General features: G+C 39.1%; 2 protein-coding genes across 2 annotated transcripts; both read right to left on the bottom strand.

Annotated features, from left to right (window-relative positions):
• Positions 1–220: 220 nt before the first annotated feature.
• LOC310903977 (nuclear pore complex protein Nup153-like) lies at positions 221–4,636 on the bottom strand (the record flags this gene model as incomplete). Its single annotated transcript, XM_083848094.1, has 5 exons — positions 221–861; positions 2,396–2,518; positions 2,860–2,950; positions 3,186–3,278; positions 4,520–4,636. The coding sequence occupies 5 exons, from the start codon at positions 4,634–4,636 to the stop codon at positions 431–433; spliced, it is 855 nt and encodes a 284-aa protein (XP_083704220.1). The 3' UTR covers positions 221–430.
• Positions 4,637–6,511: 1,875 nt separating this feature from the next.
• On the bottom strand, positions 6,512–13,541 carry LOC310904018 (nuclear pore complex protein Nup153-like). Its single transcript, XM_083848167.1, has 4 exons — positions 13,521–13,541; positions 10,556–10,714; positions 9,401–9,453; positions 6,512–6,717 (listed from the first exon to the last, which is right to left on the bottom strand). Exons 2-4 carry the CDS (start codon positions 10,658–10,660, stop codon positions 6,576–6,578), a joined length of 300 nt encoding a protein of 99 aa, XP_083704293.1. The 5' UTR covers positions 10,661–10,714; positions 13,521–13,541; the 3' UTR covers positions 6,512–6,575.
• Positions 13,542–21,452: the final 7,911 nt, after the last annotated feature.

Genomic DNA, 21,452 nt, shown 5'->3' with positions numbered 1-21,452 from the left:
GCCGGGGGTATCTGCATTGATCCAGCTCCGTACTAATACATTTCACAATCAGTTCAATTTATGCGACAGGCTGGAACCTGGGCTGAGACCTCTGAAGTGCCTGTAAACCAATCCTGCAGACAGCCGCTAATCCATCAACCGTACCTGGGAATCGTGTTGCTTAAAATATTCCATATATGCAACGTACTTTTATTCTGTACAAGATTCACAGAGGCTAGGATGGAAACAACAGGAAAAAAAGGACCATACCTGGTTTCTCAGACTGACAGGCTACACATTTGTTATCTTCCGTCTTATTTGGTACAAGGCATATTCCACAGTCCCAAGAGCCTTTCGCCTTCTTAAATTTGTCTCCAAAGCCCAGAGTGGCTGTTGTGTCAGTGCTGCTCGAGGAGGATGTCACTGTCACCGAGCTGTCTGTGACCACTGGTCATGTCAGAGCAGGCATTACTCCCGTTCCAGGTTTTGGTGTCTCACATGCTATACATTTTGTAGCTTCCGGTTTGTTTTGGACAAGACATGTATCACAATCCCACGTTCCAGGTACTGTTTTGAATTTGTCTCCAAAGCCCAGCATCCCTGCTGGGGGCGCTGCTGGCTTTGAGGTGTCGCATTGACTTGAACTTACTGTCTGTTTCATACTCTCAACTGTTGACGCTTTAGTAGCTTGACAAGTTACACATTTGTCCTTTATGTCTTTGTTTTGCAGAAAAGGGTCACATGTATCAGATTGCCAGTGCGATGCTTGTTTAGAAGTCTCTTTACCTGCAGAAAAAGTTGTTATTGCAGGCCTAGTATAAACCACTGTGCTTGTTGTAGGTTGTGCAGACGTAGAAGAGCGTGTTTTCAACAATCCAAAGTCTAGGAAGCAAGAAAAAAAAGTCTTCCTGTTAGCGCAGCACCTCACTACATGTAACTAAGTGACTTTACTAGAGGGCAAAAATTTCAACTCAGGTGCCAATGGTTACAACTAGACATTCAGACCGAGCGCAACAGGAAGTCCCCAGAAATCTTATCTAAACGGATGAAATTTCATCTGCTGCACTGGGTCACAACAGAACATTTCGTTAAAGCTTCATTTAACTCTTTGTTTCCAAGCAAGCTTTAAATCAACATTTTCACTGGTCGATACAAGTACAAACAGACAGTAGCTGACTGAAATCTGACAGTCCAACGTGGAATGGAAATAATACAATTTGATTAAGACGCGATGCCCAATCGAATCAGATTTCTAAAGCTCCTCCTTCCGTAGCAGATGACTCAAATCTACTCCAGTAACTGTACAGAAGTTTGTACTCGGAGCAGCAATCCGTACGGTATTTTCCCACAGATGCTGAATATTAATTAAATAATAAAAACTCAAGACAATTGAACAACTGTCTAATTTTCTATAATCTTTTTCAAAATGCATCGGACACAGGACAACTCCTTATTTAAAAGGTGGCAATTTTAACAGAAAAGACAAGCTACTAATACAGAAAGACTAAAGGAAATGCATCTTAAACAGCAGCTCAAGTTGCTTGTAAATCTACCTTGAACATAGTTGTTTTGTGGTTTGTTTGTTGGTTTTTTTTTAGTCAAAACTGAAGTCTTTGAACAATGTGGATTTCGATTCTGCTTCTTTTAAACCGATAAAGAAAGTGAATGTCACTTCACTCAGAGGTCTTTCCTTAAACAAAATGCACAATGTATTTTCTCTCACTTAGCTCTTTCCAGTAGAGAAATGTGCTGCCTTCTTCACAAGTATGTAAGTTAGAAGACTTTTGGGAAAAGATCAAATTCAATAAAGCCCTTTTTCTTAAAAGATATCTTTTCCACAGACACACTTTATGAAACTGTTGAAAACAATTGCAATTGCTTAAAAACAAAATTCAGAAAAGGGTTTTTAACGTAAAACACTCCACTTCTGTTTGCAGTTTAAATTTTAATCCACAGGAGCCATTGTAAGCTAAGGCCCAAAGATTCGCAGCTTTCGCCATGTATTTGGAACTGAAGCTCTTTCCTATTCTTTCTTCACCTGGGCTGAAGGTGGGACAGGAGTGTTGAGTTTTACAAACATTTCCTTTTCAATTCCACAAATTGTATTTACTTAAAATGAAACACCGATTATCTGGCTAATTCTCTTAGTACCTCATTTACAATTACATCCTAACACGTAAAGGAGATGCAACCTATCTGCTTTTCATCTTGCAGTTTTACTTCCAGCAACAAACACCACTTAGAATAGAAGGGGGCAGATGCACCCTAACAAACGCAGCGCTTAATGTAATGCTCTCCTACATTCATATTTATAGCAGATACTCTATTAACCATAAGTCGTGTGTTGGTTTTTTTTTAATAAAAAATGCTAGCGTATTTTTTGCAGCATCTTTTTAAAAGGAGTTCATTATCTCACCAGGATTTTTTAGAACGTCTAAGACGCTTCCTTCCTTTAAGACGTGGGCAGTGGTGAAGGGACCACCAGCAAAATCTTTGACCTCCTCTTTCTGTGTGTTGATGTTGGTTGAGGTGGTGGTGTCTTTTGAAACAAAAGAAAACAAAACCAGCTTTCACAATGTGACCTAGTTAGAGCAGATTATACTCACTTTTGTTAGAAACAAGAATTTCCAGCTTTCATGCTTCTCACATAAGAATCTTCACAAATTCTACTTACTTTGCAATGCTTTATGATTACAAGCAAAACAAAAAGCAACAAAACAAAACAAAAATTATAAAAGCAGATCTGTCACTGGAAAAATACTGCAGAAGTCCAACACTGCCTGGAATTGCTAGCATGCGCAGACAGGACAGATTGAAGATTTAATAAAGAAAAAAAGGAAAATCAGCACTTCAGATCTGAAGTGCTAAAGTTTCAGTTACCTAGGGTAAGAAAGGGCGTCACTGGAGTACCACTGGGTCCAGAAAGTTCTGCCGATTTTACAATGGGAACACTAAATGTAAACCCAATCTGCTATGAACAAGAGAGGTTTTTCAGATTCTCAAGCCACAGGAACTTCAATCGAATGCACACACAAAACCAAATCTGAAAGCTGCTCTTCACATTTGTAGCACGCATGCTGAATGACAAATTATAAGCCAGAAGCCTACATACTTTTCTCCATCAAGGCAGATTCTGCTTTAGTGTTCTGCAACAGCCTACTAAATGCCTAAGAAAAAAAGTCAAGCTCCTTTATTATTTTACTTACAGAAGACGTAGGTAGCACTTCTGCCTCAGTAGATTTCACAACTGGAGATGAAAACGCAAACTCAGGACTGCTAACAGTACTTGTTGGTTGTATCTGTATTTTCAAAAGAATTAAAGGTTTATATTTAAGAGCAACAACTACCTGAATTCACTACCCAACAGAAGTCCCGCAGTGACGTCGAAAAACCTGATGTTTGAGTTATTTTGCAGATAAAAGTAATAATAAAACACAGGGAAGTTTCCAAGTGGGTATAGGACAATATCTTCAAAACCAAATTCCAGAAACTGAGAGGAAAAGCTGGAGATGCTACTTAGGTCTAAATGCACGGAAAAGCAAGCCAGGAAGCTGAAGAACGGCAAACTCAGCCCAATGATACTCCAAGAACTTCAGCAAACACCTCAACATGTTAAAGCAGCTGTCTACTTCAAACCGTACAAAAAATATTTCAAGTACTCTGGAACAGATTAATGTTTATTTTATTGCAATAATATGCCAATTATTGCACCCTAGGCTCATTCTATGTGAGGCTCATATGACCACGTTACCTCTAATTTAATAACTTAAATAAAGTTGTGGTTTAACCATTGCAGGCAACTAAGCACCACACAGCCACTCGCTCACTCCCTCCAAATGGAACAGGGAAAAGAACTGGAAGTAAAGAAGTAAAGTTGTTAAATTTGAGGTAGCATTAATGACTCATCGCATGTAATGGCTACCTGGAAAGACAAATGCCATAACCCTGTACATACTCCCCACTCCTTCCCCTTCTTTCCCCCAGCATTTATTGCTGAGCACGATGCTAAATGGTGTGGAATATCCCTTCGGTCCTCTGGGCTCCGCTGTCCTGGCTGAGTGCCCTCCCAGCCTCTTGTGCATCCCCGACCTCCTCGCTGGCAGGGCAGCGTGAGACACAGAAAAGGACTTGTCACTGTGTAAGCACTGCTCAGCAACAGCTAAATCACCAGTGCCTTACCAACACTGTTTTGCTCACAAATCTGCAACACAGCATCATCTACTACGAAGAAAATTAACTCTACCCCTGCCCAAACCACTATAAATAACTTGGCATAAAGTCCACACCCCCCTTCCCCCGCAGACTTCCACAGCATTTGAAGCAGTTATACAATCACGTTAAATGGGAGTTGGCAGGCTCTAAGACTGAGAGAAGCAGAATCAAAACATTTATGCCTTTTTCCCCAAACTGGCATACAACCCCAATTCATTCAGCTGCGTAGAAACTAATATTTGTTAGTTTCATGAGCACCACAGAAAAAGTCAACTCGCAATAAAGCAGTATACTCATTGTAAACATTATTTATAGCATAAAGATTTACCTTGCCCGCCGCCGTCGCTGCTGCATCTGCCATGCCTGCCGCCTCCGTTGAATTTGCCACGCTTGTCGTTGCCACTGTTGACTTTGCCTTGTCCTTTGTCATCAGCAGATATGGCATGCCCGCCGCCATTATTGGATATGTCAAGCCTGAGGGCACTGTTGAACACGTTATGCCTGACGTCGCCGTTGTATATATCATGTCCTCCACCTCCTCCTCTGATAGATCTGTCAAGTCCTCCACCTCCGATGGATCTGTCATGCCCTCCACCTCTGATGGATTTGCCATGCCCGTCGCAGCTGCTGGAGTTGCCGTGCTCATTGCTGCTGTTGAAACAGCGCTCGGTGACGCTGAGACAGCGCTACTACCAACGAAACTGGAATTGAACTGAGGCAGCGATGCAGCACTGATGGGTAGGGGTATTTTCGGTAGCACTGGTTCCTCCACTTCCTAAAGTTGCAAATTTTAATTTTTCTTATACAAGACATACTACTTTCTCACCCCATCCCACCCAATTTATTAACAAAATTAAATAGAACAAAAATCCATACAAATTAAGAGAAAGCAAGTTTCCAGAAGAAATCCCGATCTCCCCACCTCTGTCTACCACGTCATTTTAATTTATGGCAGGCCTGCTTCCACATTATACTCTATTCAACAACTGTACAGCAAGAACACTGAAAGTTAACTCAAAACCTGTGCGGAACAGAGATGCACAGATCACATTTTTTTTCTTTCTTCTCTGTACTTTAGTCATCAAAGCTCTAGAGAAGCATCATCCTTTCTAACTACCCTCGCATGGCTTCAATTAAGAGTACACTCTCAAGACAAGTGAGAAAGTGTTCCTCTTGCAAAATTAGGCAGGATAGCTGCCAAAGTTTCTAAAGTCACTACAGCAGTGAACGTGGAAAAAGGTAATGTTTAAAGAAGCAGGTAGGTTCAAAAACCAAACTAAACACAAAAAGCACCAAAGAAAGTCAGACTAGCAGCACTGAAGATTGTGTTCTGGTAAATACAGTCTATACCATGTATCAGGATGCAAATATAAAAATCAGAAAACAGCCTCTTAACAACTTCAATTTTCATCCCTGCCACTTACTTTATTTGATTACTAAGATTGGATGAGTTATGTTTTAAATGGCATAGGAAATCTGACCAAAATTTGTACAGTACTATCATGATCTACTTAGAAATGACTAGGCAGGGATGTAAGTTGGTACTACTGATATTCAGTGCATCCTGTAGCTTACATCTGTTTCACAGTTTTGATTTGAAAAGTTTATGGAACTTTTGATATTTGGACCATTATTTTATTTGTGTTACAGGAATAAACAACAGTGTTTACGATTTCTTTATATTGCATCATCCTGAAGTCCCATTTAATGATTTGAAACTTAAATTAACTTAAATACTTAATATTAACTTAATATTAATTAAATACTTAATATTAACGTAAATACTTAAATTAACTTACAGGCAGCTTATATAACATCCAATAAAAGAAAAATTAATCTGAATATTCATGGTCATAGTTTTATGGAATAGATTTTTCCTATTAAAATGAGAAAAAAACTCTCTCACAATGAGTTTGGTGAGTATCAAAAACTGAGTCATCGTTAGCAGACATTCAGAATGCTGTCTTCTACTACTCTTTCAAACTCTTGGCCTATATCTTTCTGTATGACTTAAATATGAAACCAAAAATTAAGCTTTTTTTTTTCTTTTTATACTTGGCACTCGTTTCAAGTATCATTCCTGTAGAAAAACTATACAAACCTTCACCAAAACATTACTTCTCTTCTTAGGACTCATTCATTCAATTGCTAACGAGAAATGTTATAGTTTGAAGAATCTCCAAGGTAAGAGAATTAAAAATTTCAAAATTACATAAGCAAAGTTCAGGTATTCAAAGACAGGAAATCAATTGGAGCCTGCTCTGAAACCCACAAGAAAACAAAAACAATGCAAAAATAAAGCGGTATTGTTATAATTTACTATGATGCAATAAAACTGACACACTTAGCTAGTTACTTCAGCAAGCTCAGTGACAGCAATTAATTTAAGAGTCACTTACCTGTTCTTGTACAGCTCTTGATAAATAGTGTATTCCTCTTTCCCTTCTCATTTTGCCGCCTCCGCTACTCACTCCTGAAGACAGACCATTGGACGCAGCAGTACTGAATTTGTAGCTGGTCACATTGCTAGCACACGACAGTACAGAAGTTGGGGGAAACAAGAGAAAAAAAAATCACCAGCCAAATTTTTTTTCAAGATATTAGAGCTGTTATTAGTCCTAGAATTGAAACCTGCTGATCAGAAAAAAACTAAAGCTGTCTCACAAGTTGCTAAACGCTGGTAAATACTTGATGTTCTAAATAGGAAAAACTTTATTAACAGCAGCAATGAAAAGGACATACATAAGTGCACCGTTCACATGGGAACAATGACTAAGCCAGAAGACCTGAAATAGAAGAGCTGATTTAGATTGTTATTTTCCAGTGCTTCCTTTAAATAGGACTGGTTCTCTGATTCTGCGATGCACGTGTATCTTTTGCAGGGATATAAAAGAACAGCTCACAAAAATACAGAAAGAGTGCACATATGCACACATACACATGGGAAACACTGCCAACAGCTCTGATAGAATAGGGACGCCTTAGACTTGTGTGGCAAGGTAATATGGCCTAAGCTTCAGAAGCAGCTCTGGCTTTCATGTGGCCATCAGCAGGAACAGCAGAGGTGTTTGGGTATGCCAACATTCCAGAAGTCTTTTCAGACATGAATACAGATCCCTTTTGTAAGGCATACAAAGGCGTTTTTCTGGTACTTAAAAAAGCCTAGCTCAAAACCAGAAAGATATCCTAATCCAAGAGCAAATGGGGAAAAAATAACCCAAACCAGAAGTGGAATAGGGAATAACTCTAACAAAAGTACTATGGCAAGAAAATGAAGTATGCCTGGAAAAACTGTGACCTCAAAGCTTATCTTGCAGCCAATCAGTCAGTCAGTACAAAAGTGCATTAGATCGCACTGGAAGACACCAGGTCAAACTCCCACAATACTGAGGAGGAGAACTGGTCTAAACTTGTCAAATACTTGACAACAGCCTGCTTAGCACTGTAACTGCATAGAGGAAGACAGATCCCTAAGGCAGATGCTCAGACTTTTCTCTAATCCAAACTGTCAATCCATTAGAATTCTGAAAAAAGTCTTACATCAAAATAGATCTTCATTCAGACAACTATCGCTTGCCCATAACAGCCCATATTCCTCTTTCTGTTAACACCTGTGAGCTTCAAGGGGGCAAAGACAGTTGTCAGCCTTCAAGCAAGTCTAATCTACAATTGGACTCAGGATATAAAATATATATATATATACACACACACGCATAGATATATAGCATTGGTGGGCCAGAGATTTACTGAGTATTCCAACTCAACTGTCCAAAGGGACTCTTGCCAGCAGATCAGTGTGGTGCTCCTGCTCCAGAACATGGCACCCAACAGAGACCAGCATCACAAAAAACACTACCACCACTACCTACTCTACAAACAAAAGGTAGGGCACTGCAATAAACTTTGTGAACGAAATCAAAAGCAGTGTGAGTTTTCTGTATCTCCTTCCTAAATGGAGAAGTAGAAAGGAGTTCTAACAAAGACAATTTAGAACAGTTTGAAAAAAACATAATTAAAACCCAGCACCTGATTGCACCTGTACCAGAACCTTAAAGCCAGTCGCTTCCACCCCTAAAAAGGTGGTTGTTGTGAAGTCCAACTTTTAGATGCCAAAACAAAGTGTTGAGTTCTTTCTGCAAGCCAAAGAATGCCCATGGTCACCTAAGAATTGCTTGGCAGATGAGCATAGAGTCAACAAAATTCCCTGCTACTGTTCTTTGAAAAGAGCGACTCCCTAAAAACCGAGTGCAAAGTCCCTTAACTCAAGCATTATTACCCAAAACACCATTTGCCCAGAAGGAAAAGCCATCAATATTATCTGGAGGATAACTCATTTGACCTAAACCAAGAAAGCAGTATAACACAAAGCAGTCTCCTCAAGAAGAAATTCAATTAATTCTGCTGGATTTTTTTTATTTTAGAGATGAGTTAGCATTTGGCCTCAAATGATTCTAAAGAACACATGGTCTTCATGTGAACTCAAAGCAGACAATTAACTTCATCATGAAAGGAGTATTAAAAAAAAGAATAATAAATCATAAATCTTCCTCCATGTTTTTGCTTAAAAAATAAAGAAAAAAACACATCAATAAACATCCTCCTGAACTGTAACTCACTTCGCCTACTTCACCTTCTAAAGAATGCTTCAGAAAGAATCATCCCATTAGGACAGAGCTTTCAAACTGCAAGCAATTAAATAGCTAAAACTAATAGCTTTTCCCCTAGGGAACATTAAGAGGGACAAATTATTTTGTTATAAGTAAACTGAGTTATAAACCATGAAATATCTGTCAAAGCAAAATTTGTAACGCTACAGATTTAGTTAAACTACAAAATGAGCCATATTTCCTGTAGAAGGAAAAAATAAGGCCTCCAATAGCAAAGATCCTTTCTGTGGATACAGCATTATAACGTGCCTCGTTTCCCATCTTCGTATCCTTCTCAGAAGATAAACTTGGGATAAAAAGCGGTGTATCAGTACTTTTATTCTTGCTCATCTTCCTTCCTTTCATAAAAACAACAATTTTCTCAAAGTTATATTGATCTTCAAACACAATCCAGACTTTGCAGCTCCCTCAAAATACAAAATTTTCATTGGATTTCCCATTCCTTTTACTGAGAACTGTCACCACCTTTCAGGTGCAGACCGTACTGAAAAAGGAGATTTCTTTCTTTCTTCAAGTAAGTTTTAAATTAATAGATGTCATACCTTTCAGATGGTTCTGCTCGCTGTTCTGCAGGCAAAGTCTTCTCTCTCATCCCCTGCAAGTTAAGTTTAGTTCAAGACTTAGCTGAATATGTACAGAATACACAAAGTACCAACAACCACTTCATGTGTTTTTTTGTGGTTTTTATTTTATTTATTTATTTTTAATTTTATAGCCCTGAATACACCTCACCTACTTAACGTTGTTCCCTAATTCAGCATTGTGGGTACAGTTCAGTTAAATTTTGGGGCTAAAGTAAGCATCACTGCTTCACTCAGCATTGAGGACAAACTGATAGAACACTAAATCAAATTTGTCAAATCCTCTAACAAAGAAAGTAATTACTTTAAACAAAATGACAAAAATTGTGTGTGTGGGGGGGAGGGTTTTCATCAAAACTTGTGTTTGCCAACCCCGTAAAAGGGACATACTTTTCTGTTTTCTATCATTTATCAACAAACAAGAATAAAAAAAACTCTACCCCCCTAAAAACTAAGCAGTTGCTGCTACATTCATTTTAGAACTTTACCAAATGGAGATTGTGCTGGCTAAACAACACAGAGATTGAAAGAGTTAAAAGCAATAAGCAACCAGTATTACTGTCCACTTTGATTTCCAGCCTAAAAAGCCCATACACTTAACACGTGGTCATTTGTACACTCAGACTGATACTGGAAACACAGATGTTTTCGCAGAAAGAGATGCCCATTTAATTTTATGGAAAATTTATCAGACTCCATCTACTCCAAAGCAATCAAAACCGATAACTCAGCACATTGTCAGAACTCTCACTTGGAGCACATAGCTCACCTGGAATAGTTTACACAGAACACGAGCATGTTTCATCAGTGACAGCTTTGTGTACATGAGAATATAAAAGGAAAACATTTCTGTCTTTTAATATTCTTTCACTGAGAACAGGATGACTCAATAGCACATCATGACATCGTGAAAACAACCACAAGACACTGAGTGTTTCAAAAACAGAATTAAATCCATAAAAGCTCAATCTATTTCACAATGGTTCCCACTGCCTTAAAGCTCGCCTCAAACATACTATCAGTACTTTTTGCAAAGATAGGATAACAATTGGTTTGAGAAACATTCCAAGACTGGAAAAAAAAAACAGGCACATAAGGACTCAAAAATGTACTCACTTGGTACTTTGTGTCTACTCTCTGGCAAATTTTGCTGGACTGAGTAGTTGAAGTCGGTGATGGTTCAGAATACCGCGTATAACGCATCGGTTGACGGTTTACCATTGGTGTCACAAGTCTCTTAACAGGTGGAGGCTGGAATGCATTCTGGGATTCCAGCTTTGAAAGGGAAACAGCAATCAATTTATCCTTACGTCCACCCAAATTAATTCCAATATTTATTGATGAAAACAAATTACAGAACTATAAACCTCCCCCCATCGGTCTTGGCACTCAGTGAATACGATTTGAAAATTCTGAAGACCGTTCAACTTGTAGAGGGAAATCACCAGAAAACCAGTAACGAAATCCATAAAGCTATATATAAGTAGCCAAAGTCTGACTGAATTCCATTTCAAAATTTGGCAGTTAGCTTCATAGACAAAATAATTCATGCTACCATAATTAAAATAACCCATGTTCCTAGAATATGCTCCTATCTTTTCCTCTGCCCACGCTGTGATTTTTTTTTTTTTTCAGTAGCTTAATTCATTAATTTAACATTCGAAGTGTTAAGCAACTAATTATACAGGCTTCTGGGCTTCACATTCCCTACATTTTCCCTCTTCAAAGTTACACAAACAATAGAACACACTCAAAAAAACCAACTTGTCAGTCTTACAATAATCTCATTCATTAAAATATGATCCAATGCTTTACATGTGCATTAGATGCACTTCAAGTAGTGGGTTTGACTTCCCTTTTCAAAGCATTTTCACAGACCAGAGTTAATTTTTAACACAGACCACTGCGTGTTCTGCAAAACTGACTTAACTGAACTGTCAGACAGAAAACAAACCCTAAAGGCTACAAGATTTACCGATGGCTCCGCCTGCGGTCTTAAGGATCAGAAAATACAGTCTTAGGAAGCATGCTATTGTTCAAATCAATACCAACAGGAAATTTTTGTTTACGCTGCAGCTTTAATTTCACAGTATCTCCCAGCTCTTAGTAATAGGATTCACACTCTCTCTAAAGTATATAAAAATACATCTTTCTAAAAAATATTACATTCAGTTTGAAACCTTGAATAAGACATGTTTTATGTAAGTTCACAAATCTACTTCGAGTGAACGACGGTTCATTGCTGGTTTTAAAGGTAAAAAAGAAAAATATTAATTCCCCCAGTTAGGCATTCAATACACCAAGAGCTATTCTGCCTGGTACAGTTCCTTGAAATAAGAAAAATACCACATCACTGCTACCCACTGCAGAAGTTTAGCCCGAGTGCACAAGTGTTCCGTCAACCGCATGTTCACTTTAGCAGGAAAACACACGATCGTCTCCTCAGCAAATAATTGCTTCTCATCACGGGCTACCCTTCTCCCGCCACCATTATGAATTCTAGTATTATGAATAGACAATCTATCTCCTTTCACCCACTGACAGCTGCGTGCAACATTCATTTAGTGGCTGACAATTTCAGGCTCTCTGTTGCAAATCTGGCAGATCTTTCTTAATGCCTTATCACAGGTGTATTGCTATAATATAACTGAGAATTCACACCAGATTTGGTTTTAGTTATTTGGATAATATTTATGATATACTTCACTTCTCCATGCCCTTGTAATTTGGCAGATGGTGAAAAGATGGTCCAGGAAATCTGAGATGTTTGTAAACTCTGAAGTGATTGTAAACTTAATTATACATCCATCCAATCAAGGAATTGGCACAGAAACTTCTTGAGACACTGTCCCTTTTCTCATTAGAACAGAAGATGAAAAGTTTGCACATCTTGTTATTTCCTTCAGTCACCTGATCTTCAAGTGGTCATTTAAGGGTTTTGCAATTTAATAAGCCCAAGGATACCCCTAACTAAAGTCGTCAAAAAAAGATGACTAGTTTTCATTTTTTAAAGAAAATGAAAGGAAATCATGCTTTACCACAGCATTATCACCAGTTCTGTGCTACCTCCAAATAGGAATTTAGGAGCGTTAAGATTTATAGCGTCAGAAAAGAAAAAGAAAAAAAAAAACCTCTACCCCCCTAAAAACTAAGCAGTTGCTGCTACATTCATTTTAGAACTTTACCAAATGGAGATTGTGCTGGCTAAACAATACAGAGATTGAAAGAGTTAAAAGCAATAAGCAACCAGTATTACTGTCCACTTTGATTTCCAGCCTAAGAAGCCCATACACTTAACAAGTGGTCATTTGTACACTCAGACTGATACTGGAAACACAGATGTTTTTGCAGAAAGAGATGCCCATTTAATTTTATGGAAAATTTATCAGACTCCAACGATGGTTCATCGCTGGTTTTAAAGGTAAAAATGAAAAATATTAATTCCCCCAGTTAGGCATTTAATACACCAAGAGCTATTGTGCCTGGTACAGTTTTGCAATTTAATGATACCCCTAACTAAAGTCATCAAAAAAAGATGACTAGTTTTCATTTTTTAAACAAAATGAAAGGAAATCATGCTTTACCACAGCATTCTCACCAGTTCTGTGCTACCTCCAAATAGGAATTTAGGAGCGTAAGATTTATAGCGTCGGAAATTAACAATTTTCCTCCTCTTTACTTTGAATGGTGATAAAAAGCACAAAAACTAGTTTTCTGTGCCCGAATGAACACGGAAGTCTGTACAAAGTCTATATGACCACTCAATCAGTATTTTTCTATTTGTGATCATTTCTTCAAGAGAAAACTTGCCTCAACGGGAATTTTAATATGCAGCTTCACCCCAAGTTGGGGGACAAGATAAAACGACTTGGTGTGTTCTAGAGTTGTTGCTCTCAACTTACAAAGATAACATAATTCTTAACCTGAGTAATCTTCACAGCCCATCATCTACTGTGGATACATGCCAATATTAACTTGATTTGATGTCTATGTCGTCACTGAGGTTTGAGAAAATTTTTCTAATAGTGATAAAGCATTGAAAAAGTTATCTACCTCAGCTTAAGACATTATTGGTTCTTACCTTTCTTCGTTTGGACTGGAAGTCAGTAATATCCGGTTTATCTATGTCCGGAGGCTAAGGGAAAAAACAAAGCATAACTATTAGAGGGCAATTTTTTTTTCCTGAGAGAGAGGGTTCCCTGCAACAAAAATGTGGGGGTTCATGGTCAACTTACACAACACAGCGGCAAAAGAGATGTCATTCTTTTAGCATCCTGTTGAAAAAATAGCGCAATAAATTAAACCGGCCACAGCGTAAGGAAGAATAGTTTTATCTTTATCCTTTGATGGCACATTTACTAAGTTTTATAAACACATGAAGCAAAAACAGATTAAAAGAAGTGCTATTTACCAACAAAGCGGTTGACAGCTTCTCCACTGCCTCCAAGATGCACCACGCTGAGGTACTCAAGGTAGCGTGGGACCACACAGTTTCTTGTCTAGCTTTCGCTCTCTTTTGTGCCTGAAAAATTAGCATTTTAAGTGTTACAATGGTCAATTCTCAGCTAAGGAGGCATGTATTTTATGTCCCAAGGCTACACTGATGATACAATCAATATATTCTGATGACAGAGAAACATGCAGTCACTGGGAGTTCAAGCCATAAAGAAGAGAATACATTCGGAGTTTAATGAAGTTTACCTTGGGCCTCAGTGCATCTTGCACGTGCTTGTTACACGAGCAATAAAAGAACTCCGTACTTGTAAAAGGTCAAGACGGATGATGCCAGGACTGCTAAGGCCTCCGAAGCAGTAATCAGGGAAACAGAACTCAAGAAAAGGCTTGTGGTACAGAAAGCATTTTCAGTAACAACACAGACCTCAGAGTTTCACGATGGTCTAAGTGTACCATCTTAAAATCAGTGTATACAATCATAACCAGGAACTAGTTTTACTTCTCTCTTGCTTCCTCCCTTCCCCCAAGATTAAAGTTGGCTGCAAATCTTTGTCTTAAAAGATAAAGATCTGATTTAAACTGTAACAGATCTAAACATTACACTGAAAAAGTAAACTGTTTATTTGCACCACCCAACTTCAAATATCAGTCAAAAACTTCCTTTGGTGTGACTTTTTTTCTTCCCAGGTTAAACCCCTCATATAACCACACTGTGCTTATCACACGATGTGAAGACAGGAAGCAGACCACGCAGCATGTAAAAACACAAGTGAGACTCACAGAACCACAGAATGGTTAAGGTTGGAAGTGACCTCTAGAGATCGCCTGGTCTACCCCCCCGCTCAAGCAGGGCCACCCCGAGCAGGTTGCCCAGGACCATGTCAAGTCAGCTCTTGAAGACCTCCAAAGAGGGAGACTCCACAGCCTCTCCGGGCAACCCGTGCCAGGGCTCCATCAGCCGCACAGTGCAAAAGCATTTCCTGATGCTCAGACAGAGCCTCACGTTTCAGTTTGTGCCTGTTGCCTCTTGACCTGGCACTGGGCACCGCTGAAAACACAATGGCTCTCTATGCTCTTTGCACCATCCATTCAGGTATTTATATACACCAATAAGATCCCCCCTGAACCTCATCTCCTCCATACTAAACAGGCCCAGCAGTCCCTGCCTCTCCTCAGAGGAGAGGTGCTCCCAGTCCCTTGATCTTCTTGGTGGCCCTTCGCTGGACTCTCTAGTACCTTGCTGTCATTCACAGCAAGCAGCAAGAAGCAAGCTACTCTCTCCTTTAAAAGCCTAGTATTTTGGTTCCTCTTTTTACCATAATGCAGTAATATTGTAAAAAACAAAAATAGCCGACCAAAGAGGGTTCCCAGCTTTGCACCACAAGGTTTCAAGGTTTCCCGTAAGTGAGGTACTTGTACTGCCCTTTTTCCGTTGCACAAATGGACTGTCAGAACAGAGCCAGCAAACCCGCGTTTTCATTTTCTTCAAATTCCTTTTGATTTATCGATAAAAGTCACTTTCATTTAAATACATTCCTACCAAACCTGATTTGACTTTCCTTTTCGATTCAGCTCTAGCTAATCAGAGTTGTCAGCAGTTTTTATTTGCTATTTCCAAGAACTCTTGGGGGCAAATAACTCTCTCCAAGAACTATATGAATCGTTCAAAACAGAAAGCATGTTACTGCTTATCTTGGGACTGCATTTAGTCCTGCATGCCTCTGTGTACCAGAAGAACAAAGGATCAGCAAAGTTGATTTTAGATATTTTCAAAGACTGCAGGTTTATACAACATATCCATAGCATGAATGTAGGCATGCTTGGAAAAGAAGATCCACAGATAAATATTAGCCAGGTTTGACTACTGTAGCTTTTGCTACCATAAACACAAGTTTTCAAAGTTATGCTGTCATTGGTTTTTTTGCATCAAGTTATTTTAACGTAATGTAGTCAGAGGCAGACAATGGCACTTGAATGGAATTTTTTGAAAGACCTAACAACAGAGGAAACCCCAACTACCAACAACTAGCCCAAACTGTCATTCTTGTTCTTTCTGACAAGTATTACCTGTGGTAAAAACTGTCATTAAAGAATTTAAACAGAAATCAATCTCGTCTATTTTTGTAGACCAAGAGGGCAGAAGAGCAACTGTTACCACATATTCAGCTCCCTGCTCAAAGCTCCTTTGGCAGTGCTGCTTTTTTTATTTCCATCACTATTTCCCACTACACTACTTTTCTCATACCTGATAAGGTTCCGTCTTTGGCTGCCTTGATCTTACAGCTGCACCACCGGCATAGGCCGTCTTTCCGGGGTAAAATGGAGAAAACCCAAGCTGGTTTTGCTTAAAAACAGACGTGCTTCCACGTACCTACGGAAACACAGTATGAGAAGTGGATAGAAAAACAGGTACACATTCAAACTGATTAAAAGAAATACTGTGCAGTACTTACAGGACACAGTCCTCCAAAAACAAATAAACTGAATGCAGGTTTCTTAGAGCTAGCTGCAGAATGCTGCGAGAGGGAATGAGTTCTTTCATCTTGTGTGGGCCAGAGCAGTGACGATGAAGTATTTTTTAAAACTGCAACATCTGCCAAAATGACGTATGCTAGATGTAAATGCCTCTCGTACGTACAGAACTTTAACAATAAAGATCACACTAATTCAAGTTCTTCAATACAGAAAAATAAGCATGACTTCAGCTTCTTTAAATAGATCAACTTCACGTACAGACTGAAAACCAAGTATCACCTACAAACTTGAAAACTGTTCACAGAGCTGCAAGTAGTTTTCAGCAATCTTACCAAGTTAATACTGTGCTTCCAATGCAGATATTTTTTTCCTTCAGGCTAAGATAAAAGAGGACCGCATAAACATCAGTGCATTTGTACGGACAAAGCTTTTTTCTGTGTTGGTAAAAGGCTGGAGGCCAGCACAGATCATAATCGCACAGGTTTTAAACCTGGAAGATTCCCCAAAGGCTGCTCTAAGAGTTAACGATCTTCTGCCCATGTATGTTTTACGAAGACACACCAGAAAGTTCTAGTGCACTCAGGTTATATTGCTAAAGCCCAGCAACTCTACTCTCAGCTGTACAAAAGTTCTCTGCAAAACCTGCTGAGCACACGTCAGTCCCTGTCTATATGGGGGACTAGAAAAAGCTGCAAACCTGCTGTTCGCCCTTTCAGCGAGAAGACCTACGTACCAACCTACATCGACACGATGCTTATTTTTTATTTTAAAATGGTGTGCTTTCCTCAATGAATTTGGCAAAAGACATGAAAGTATTGACAGCTGAAGCCTTCTACCAAGAAAGGTCAAAAAACAGCCTATAGCTTATGTCAGAGTAGTTTCTTTATCTTCTCTTGCTGAAACACAGGAAAACATCTCGTGTTCCTATTTGTCACCTGCACTTATTCACATTTAACCAGCTGTCTGTTAGATATTCTGAGTCACTCTTCCTTCTAGACAATCAGCCTAGTTGTCAAGTTACGGCAAGTCAGCCTGATTTCCTACCGTCCCAGTTCAAAATTTACATATAACCTAGCTGAATGCGTATATTTCAGCATTGACTCTTTCTAACATCAGGGTATCATAAACGTATTCCAAAGCACGCTTCTATTAAAAAGGTGATAGGATTATATACTTCTAAAACACTAAAAATTCAATTTAATTCTCGCATCCAAAGTTGACATTCACCTATTTTATTTACTAAGGTGATGTGGAATATTAAAGAACGCAAGGTACTTCACATTAAAAAAAAAGTCAATTAAACAGAGAACACAAAAATCACCTTCATCAGATGCTCTAGAGGAGGAATCACTGGTTGTTGAGATGTTATCATCGTCTTGTTGAGAGGTAGAATCTTCTATTTCTTTTATGAAGGACAGCCTAGGACTGCCAATGCCAAATATAGAAGATGTCGAGGGCTGACAAGGTGGGACAGGAGAATCCAGCATGGTATAATTCAGACGGCTCCGATGAAGAGAGGGCCTTGTTAACACAACTGGGAAGTTCAGTGCTGATCTACTTGTGGATGGTTCTAGACAAGAACAGGGAGATAATTAGCTTTGCTATAGACAAGCTCACAGAAGCCAAAACCTGTTTCCTATCGACAGCCATGCTATTGCCAAGTTCTAAGCGCAAAAAGAGAGAAGCCAAATTTAACTTCTTCCTCACCCAGATACGGTTGCATCTAACTGTCTGGCTACAACAACAACACTGCTTGCGATACACAGTATTAATGTTGCATCCAGAAGTAGTTAACTATGAGGTTTTACAACACCACATTCTGACCCCGTGCTCAAATGCTCTAACGCTGACTTGGCCGTTCACTAAATCAAACATATATACTCCTTCTCCCATGTACAGCTTGCAATAAGCTTTACAAAATTTGAGATTACACGGTAAATTACAGATAACACTGCAGCTTCCATAATATTGGAACAAAGGTTACATTAATCTGAATACACAACATGAAAATGAACGTTTGCAGTACTTTTTTCCCAAGTTCTTCCATATCAGCTCACGTTAGACGCAAAACATCATCTCCTACCCATTAACTATTGGGATTTTGACCCAAGGGACAAGGATGTTGACCCAAGTAACCAGACGAGCATTTTTCCCTCTTGAAGCAAAGGGTCTGCAAACAATGCCAGTGGCCTGGAATAGGTGGCCTTGAAGTCTATCTTGCTAAATGAATGGAACTATTCATGGGTATTTTGCCTGATGAAAGCCTACTGTCTCTCCCAGGAATCTGGGCAATTCAAATGACTTTGAGCCACTATCCTCTTGATACTTGAACTGAAGCTTAAACTAGTTAGTTCAATCTTCATAACCACTGCAGTACCACTAATTAGCTCTCCAAACCATGAGCAGATTTTTAGGACAGCACCGTTTGAGATACAGAAAGTTCTTCAGGCGGAAGGCCACCCAATATAGGCTCCAGCACACTGATACCTCAGAACTGAAGAAACACATTGGTTTCAAAATGTAGTAATAATTAAAAAAAATAATCTTATTCTTAAGCATAGTAAGCAACACCCACGGACAGCAACATAAGCTGCAAAAGGTTCCAGGGTGTCCACCTGCTCCTGATCTCCTGGAGTTAGCAAGCTTGCAGTGCAGCTGTTCTTACTGAAAGCTCCTTTCACGCAGTTACATAGGAAAGCCAACATGTGTTCCTCAGTCACGAAGACCTTCTCTATTCTTTTCTCCAAACTCATTCCCAAGCTACAGCTACACAGAAAGCCATCAATCTCCTTGTTTACAATTAGATGAGATTGGAGGCAAAGATATTTCCTCCTTATTTTTTGATTCTGCCAACAACAGAAGCAACTGACTTTCCACATTATCTATGGTTACCTACGCACGCTCAGACAAAACTTCTTCACTTATTAAAAGCTGACTTCCCCAAAACAGCTAATTTAAGAGAAACTCAAATAAGAATAGATGCAAATTTATACAACAGGACTACAGGAACAGTGAGAGGCACTGGATATAAGACAAATTAATCTTTCATGAGGTAAAGGAGTTGCAAACCTCGTTGCCAACGGTCCAAATACCTTTTCAAAGACACCCCCTCCCCCCGCGTAGACCTTAAAGTTATTGAATATTTTAAGGATAATAATCTCATAAACCACATCCGTGCACAAGTTCCCCAGTTCACCATCAAGTTAACGAGGAACTTTACTAAATTGATCAAAGCCCAAAACAAAAAAAAAAACAAAACAAAACAAACAAAGTCGGGACACGAGACGGAATTTTCCTCTGCCATTCTAGCATCTAGTCTTTTGTTTCGAAGACTGCAAAACAAATTAATTTTTTTAATTGCCTTAGGCAATTAGACAGATTTTCATTCCATATCTTTTAAAAGATGGAAAATGCAACCCAGCACACTTGCAAATGACTTATTTTCAGCATTTAGCACCTGGCTAATAGAGTACCTAAAGTTAACTGATGCCTTCCAAGAGCATAAGATGTATGCTTCGTAACTGTGTATACAGTTTAAAGCTAAGACAGTTTCACAAACAGTTGTTTTGACTTTTTTTGGGTTTTTTTCATTCTGTCAAAACCCTCATTCCAATTTCCTTTTGAAATTCAGATTCAAAACTAGAAATCTGTGAATAAATACAGATGGCCAGAATTCCAAATGATTTTTCACATACCTCGTCTACTAATTCCTGCTGGTTCAGGCGTGAATCTCTCATCGATTATGGTATCTTCATCTGAATAATCGTGGTGATAGTTTACCGGAGTCTCCTCCTGGTTTGCAGATTCATTTCTGTCTACACACTCCTCCTCACGCTTATTGAAATACTTCTGCAGCCAGGCCGGTACAATATTTTTCACAGTTTCTGTCATTCTGCTAATTAATCCCTGCTTGAAAGAAAAAACACTTGTTTAATTACAGAAACGCAGTCAACAGCATATGCTGGGATACCACCTTCCACGGACCTTGAAGACAGATATTATACAGCAAATATTCAGAAGACGACGACGAGGTTGATCCCTGGCATAGGATCGCTACACTTCTGGTAAACCTAAATTCACCTAAGATTGATTTACAACTACCTATCACTTTCTGCACTTCCAAGTGACCTTGGCAAGGTTCAAAGTTTTGAAACCTCTGCCAAAATTCACCAGCAGGTCGTCAATCTGCAAGGCTATCAGGAAACTCTACGCCTGAACAGCTCCTGACCTACAGACTTGTTCCAGGACTCTTCCTCTTCGCACCCTCCCGTGAAAACCAACTAAACCAGAAGTTCAGCAATTATCTACTGCGACAGTCAGGACCATACTACCCATTAAAATCAGTGAATCTAAATATTTTCAATTTTAGTAATGCTGAATTGCAGTGACTATACGCACAAAAACCAGTTCTGCTCTCAACAGTCAGGCTAACCCAGAAGATGTCCTGGAAGAAACACAGCTATAGCTATAGCACCAGCACCTCCTCTTGCAAGAGCCTTCTAAAGCTGTTGCTGTATTTTGTAGAAGACTGACTCTGCGGCATACATCGGGTACGATCGGAGAATTCCCACCTGACCGAAAGCCCCAGGAACTACGGTTAAATAAAAGATAAATTAATATAAATGAATATAATTAATAATAAAAATTAATAATAAAAATTAATATCCAGAAAGCTGACAATCATGAGCTAGGCATCCTGCTAATCATCCCTCCTGCAGGCAGGGGGAAAAAAAAAAGGTAAATTAGATCCAGGACTAGTTCCCAGGAACTTTGAAGCTGCTAACTATACTGCCTACAGTGCCCAGGCACCTTCAGAGCTTAATGGTAAGAGACAGAGGGTTTGGTGGGCTGTAATTATGATCACAAGCACAAAAAACACATCTATTTAAGTATTTCTAAGAATCGACTTATCGACTAAAGTTGTAGGGGGAAGGATGAGAAAAACAGCGGGGTAGGGATCAGAACCAGAGGTATAACCTCACAAAATCGCATCGGTCGCTTTCGTGCCTCCCCAACTGCATCACTGAGAGACAATTAACATTAAGCCACAGAACCTTCTGCAGAGTGGACATGATATTGAAAA

Source organism: Anser anser, assembly GCF_964211835.1.
Source record: "Anser anser genome assembly, chromosome: 9".
In the NCBI taxonomy this organism is placed as follows: Eukaryota; Metazoa; Chordata; class Aves; order Anseriformes; family Anatidae; genus Anser; species Anser anser.
This window is presented reverse-complemented; position numbering and strand designations above follow the sequence as displayed.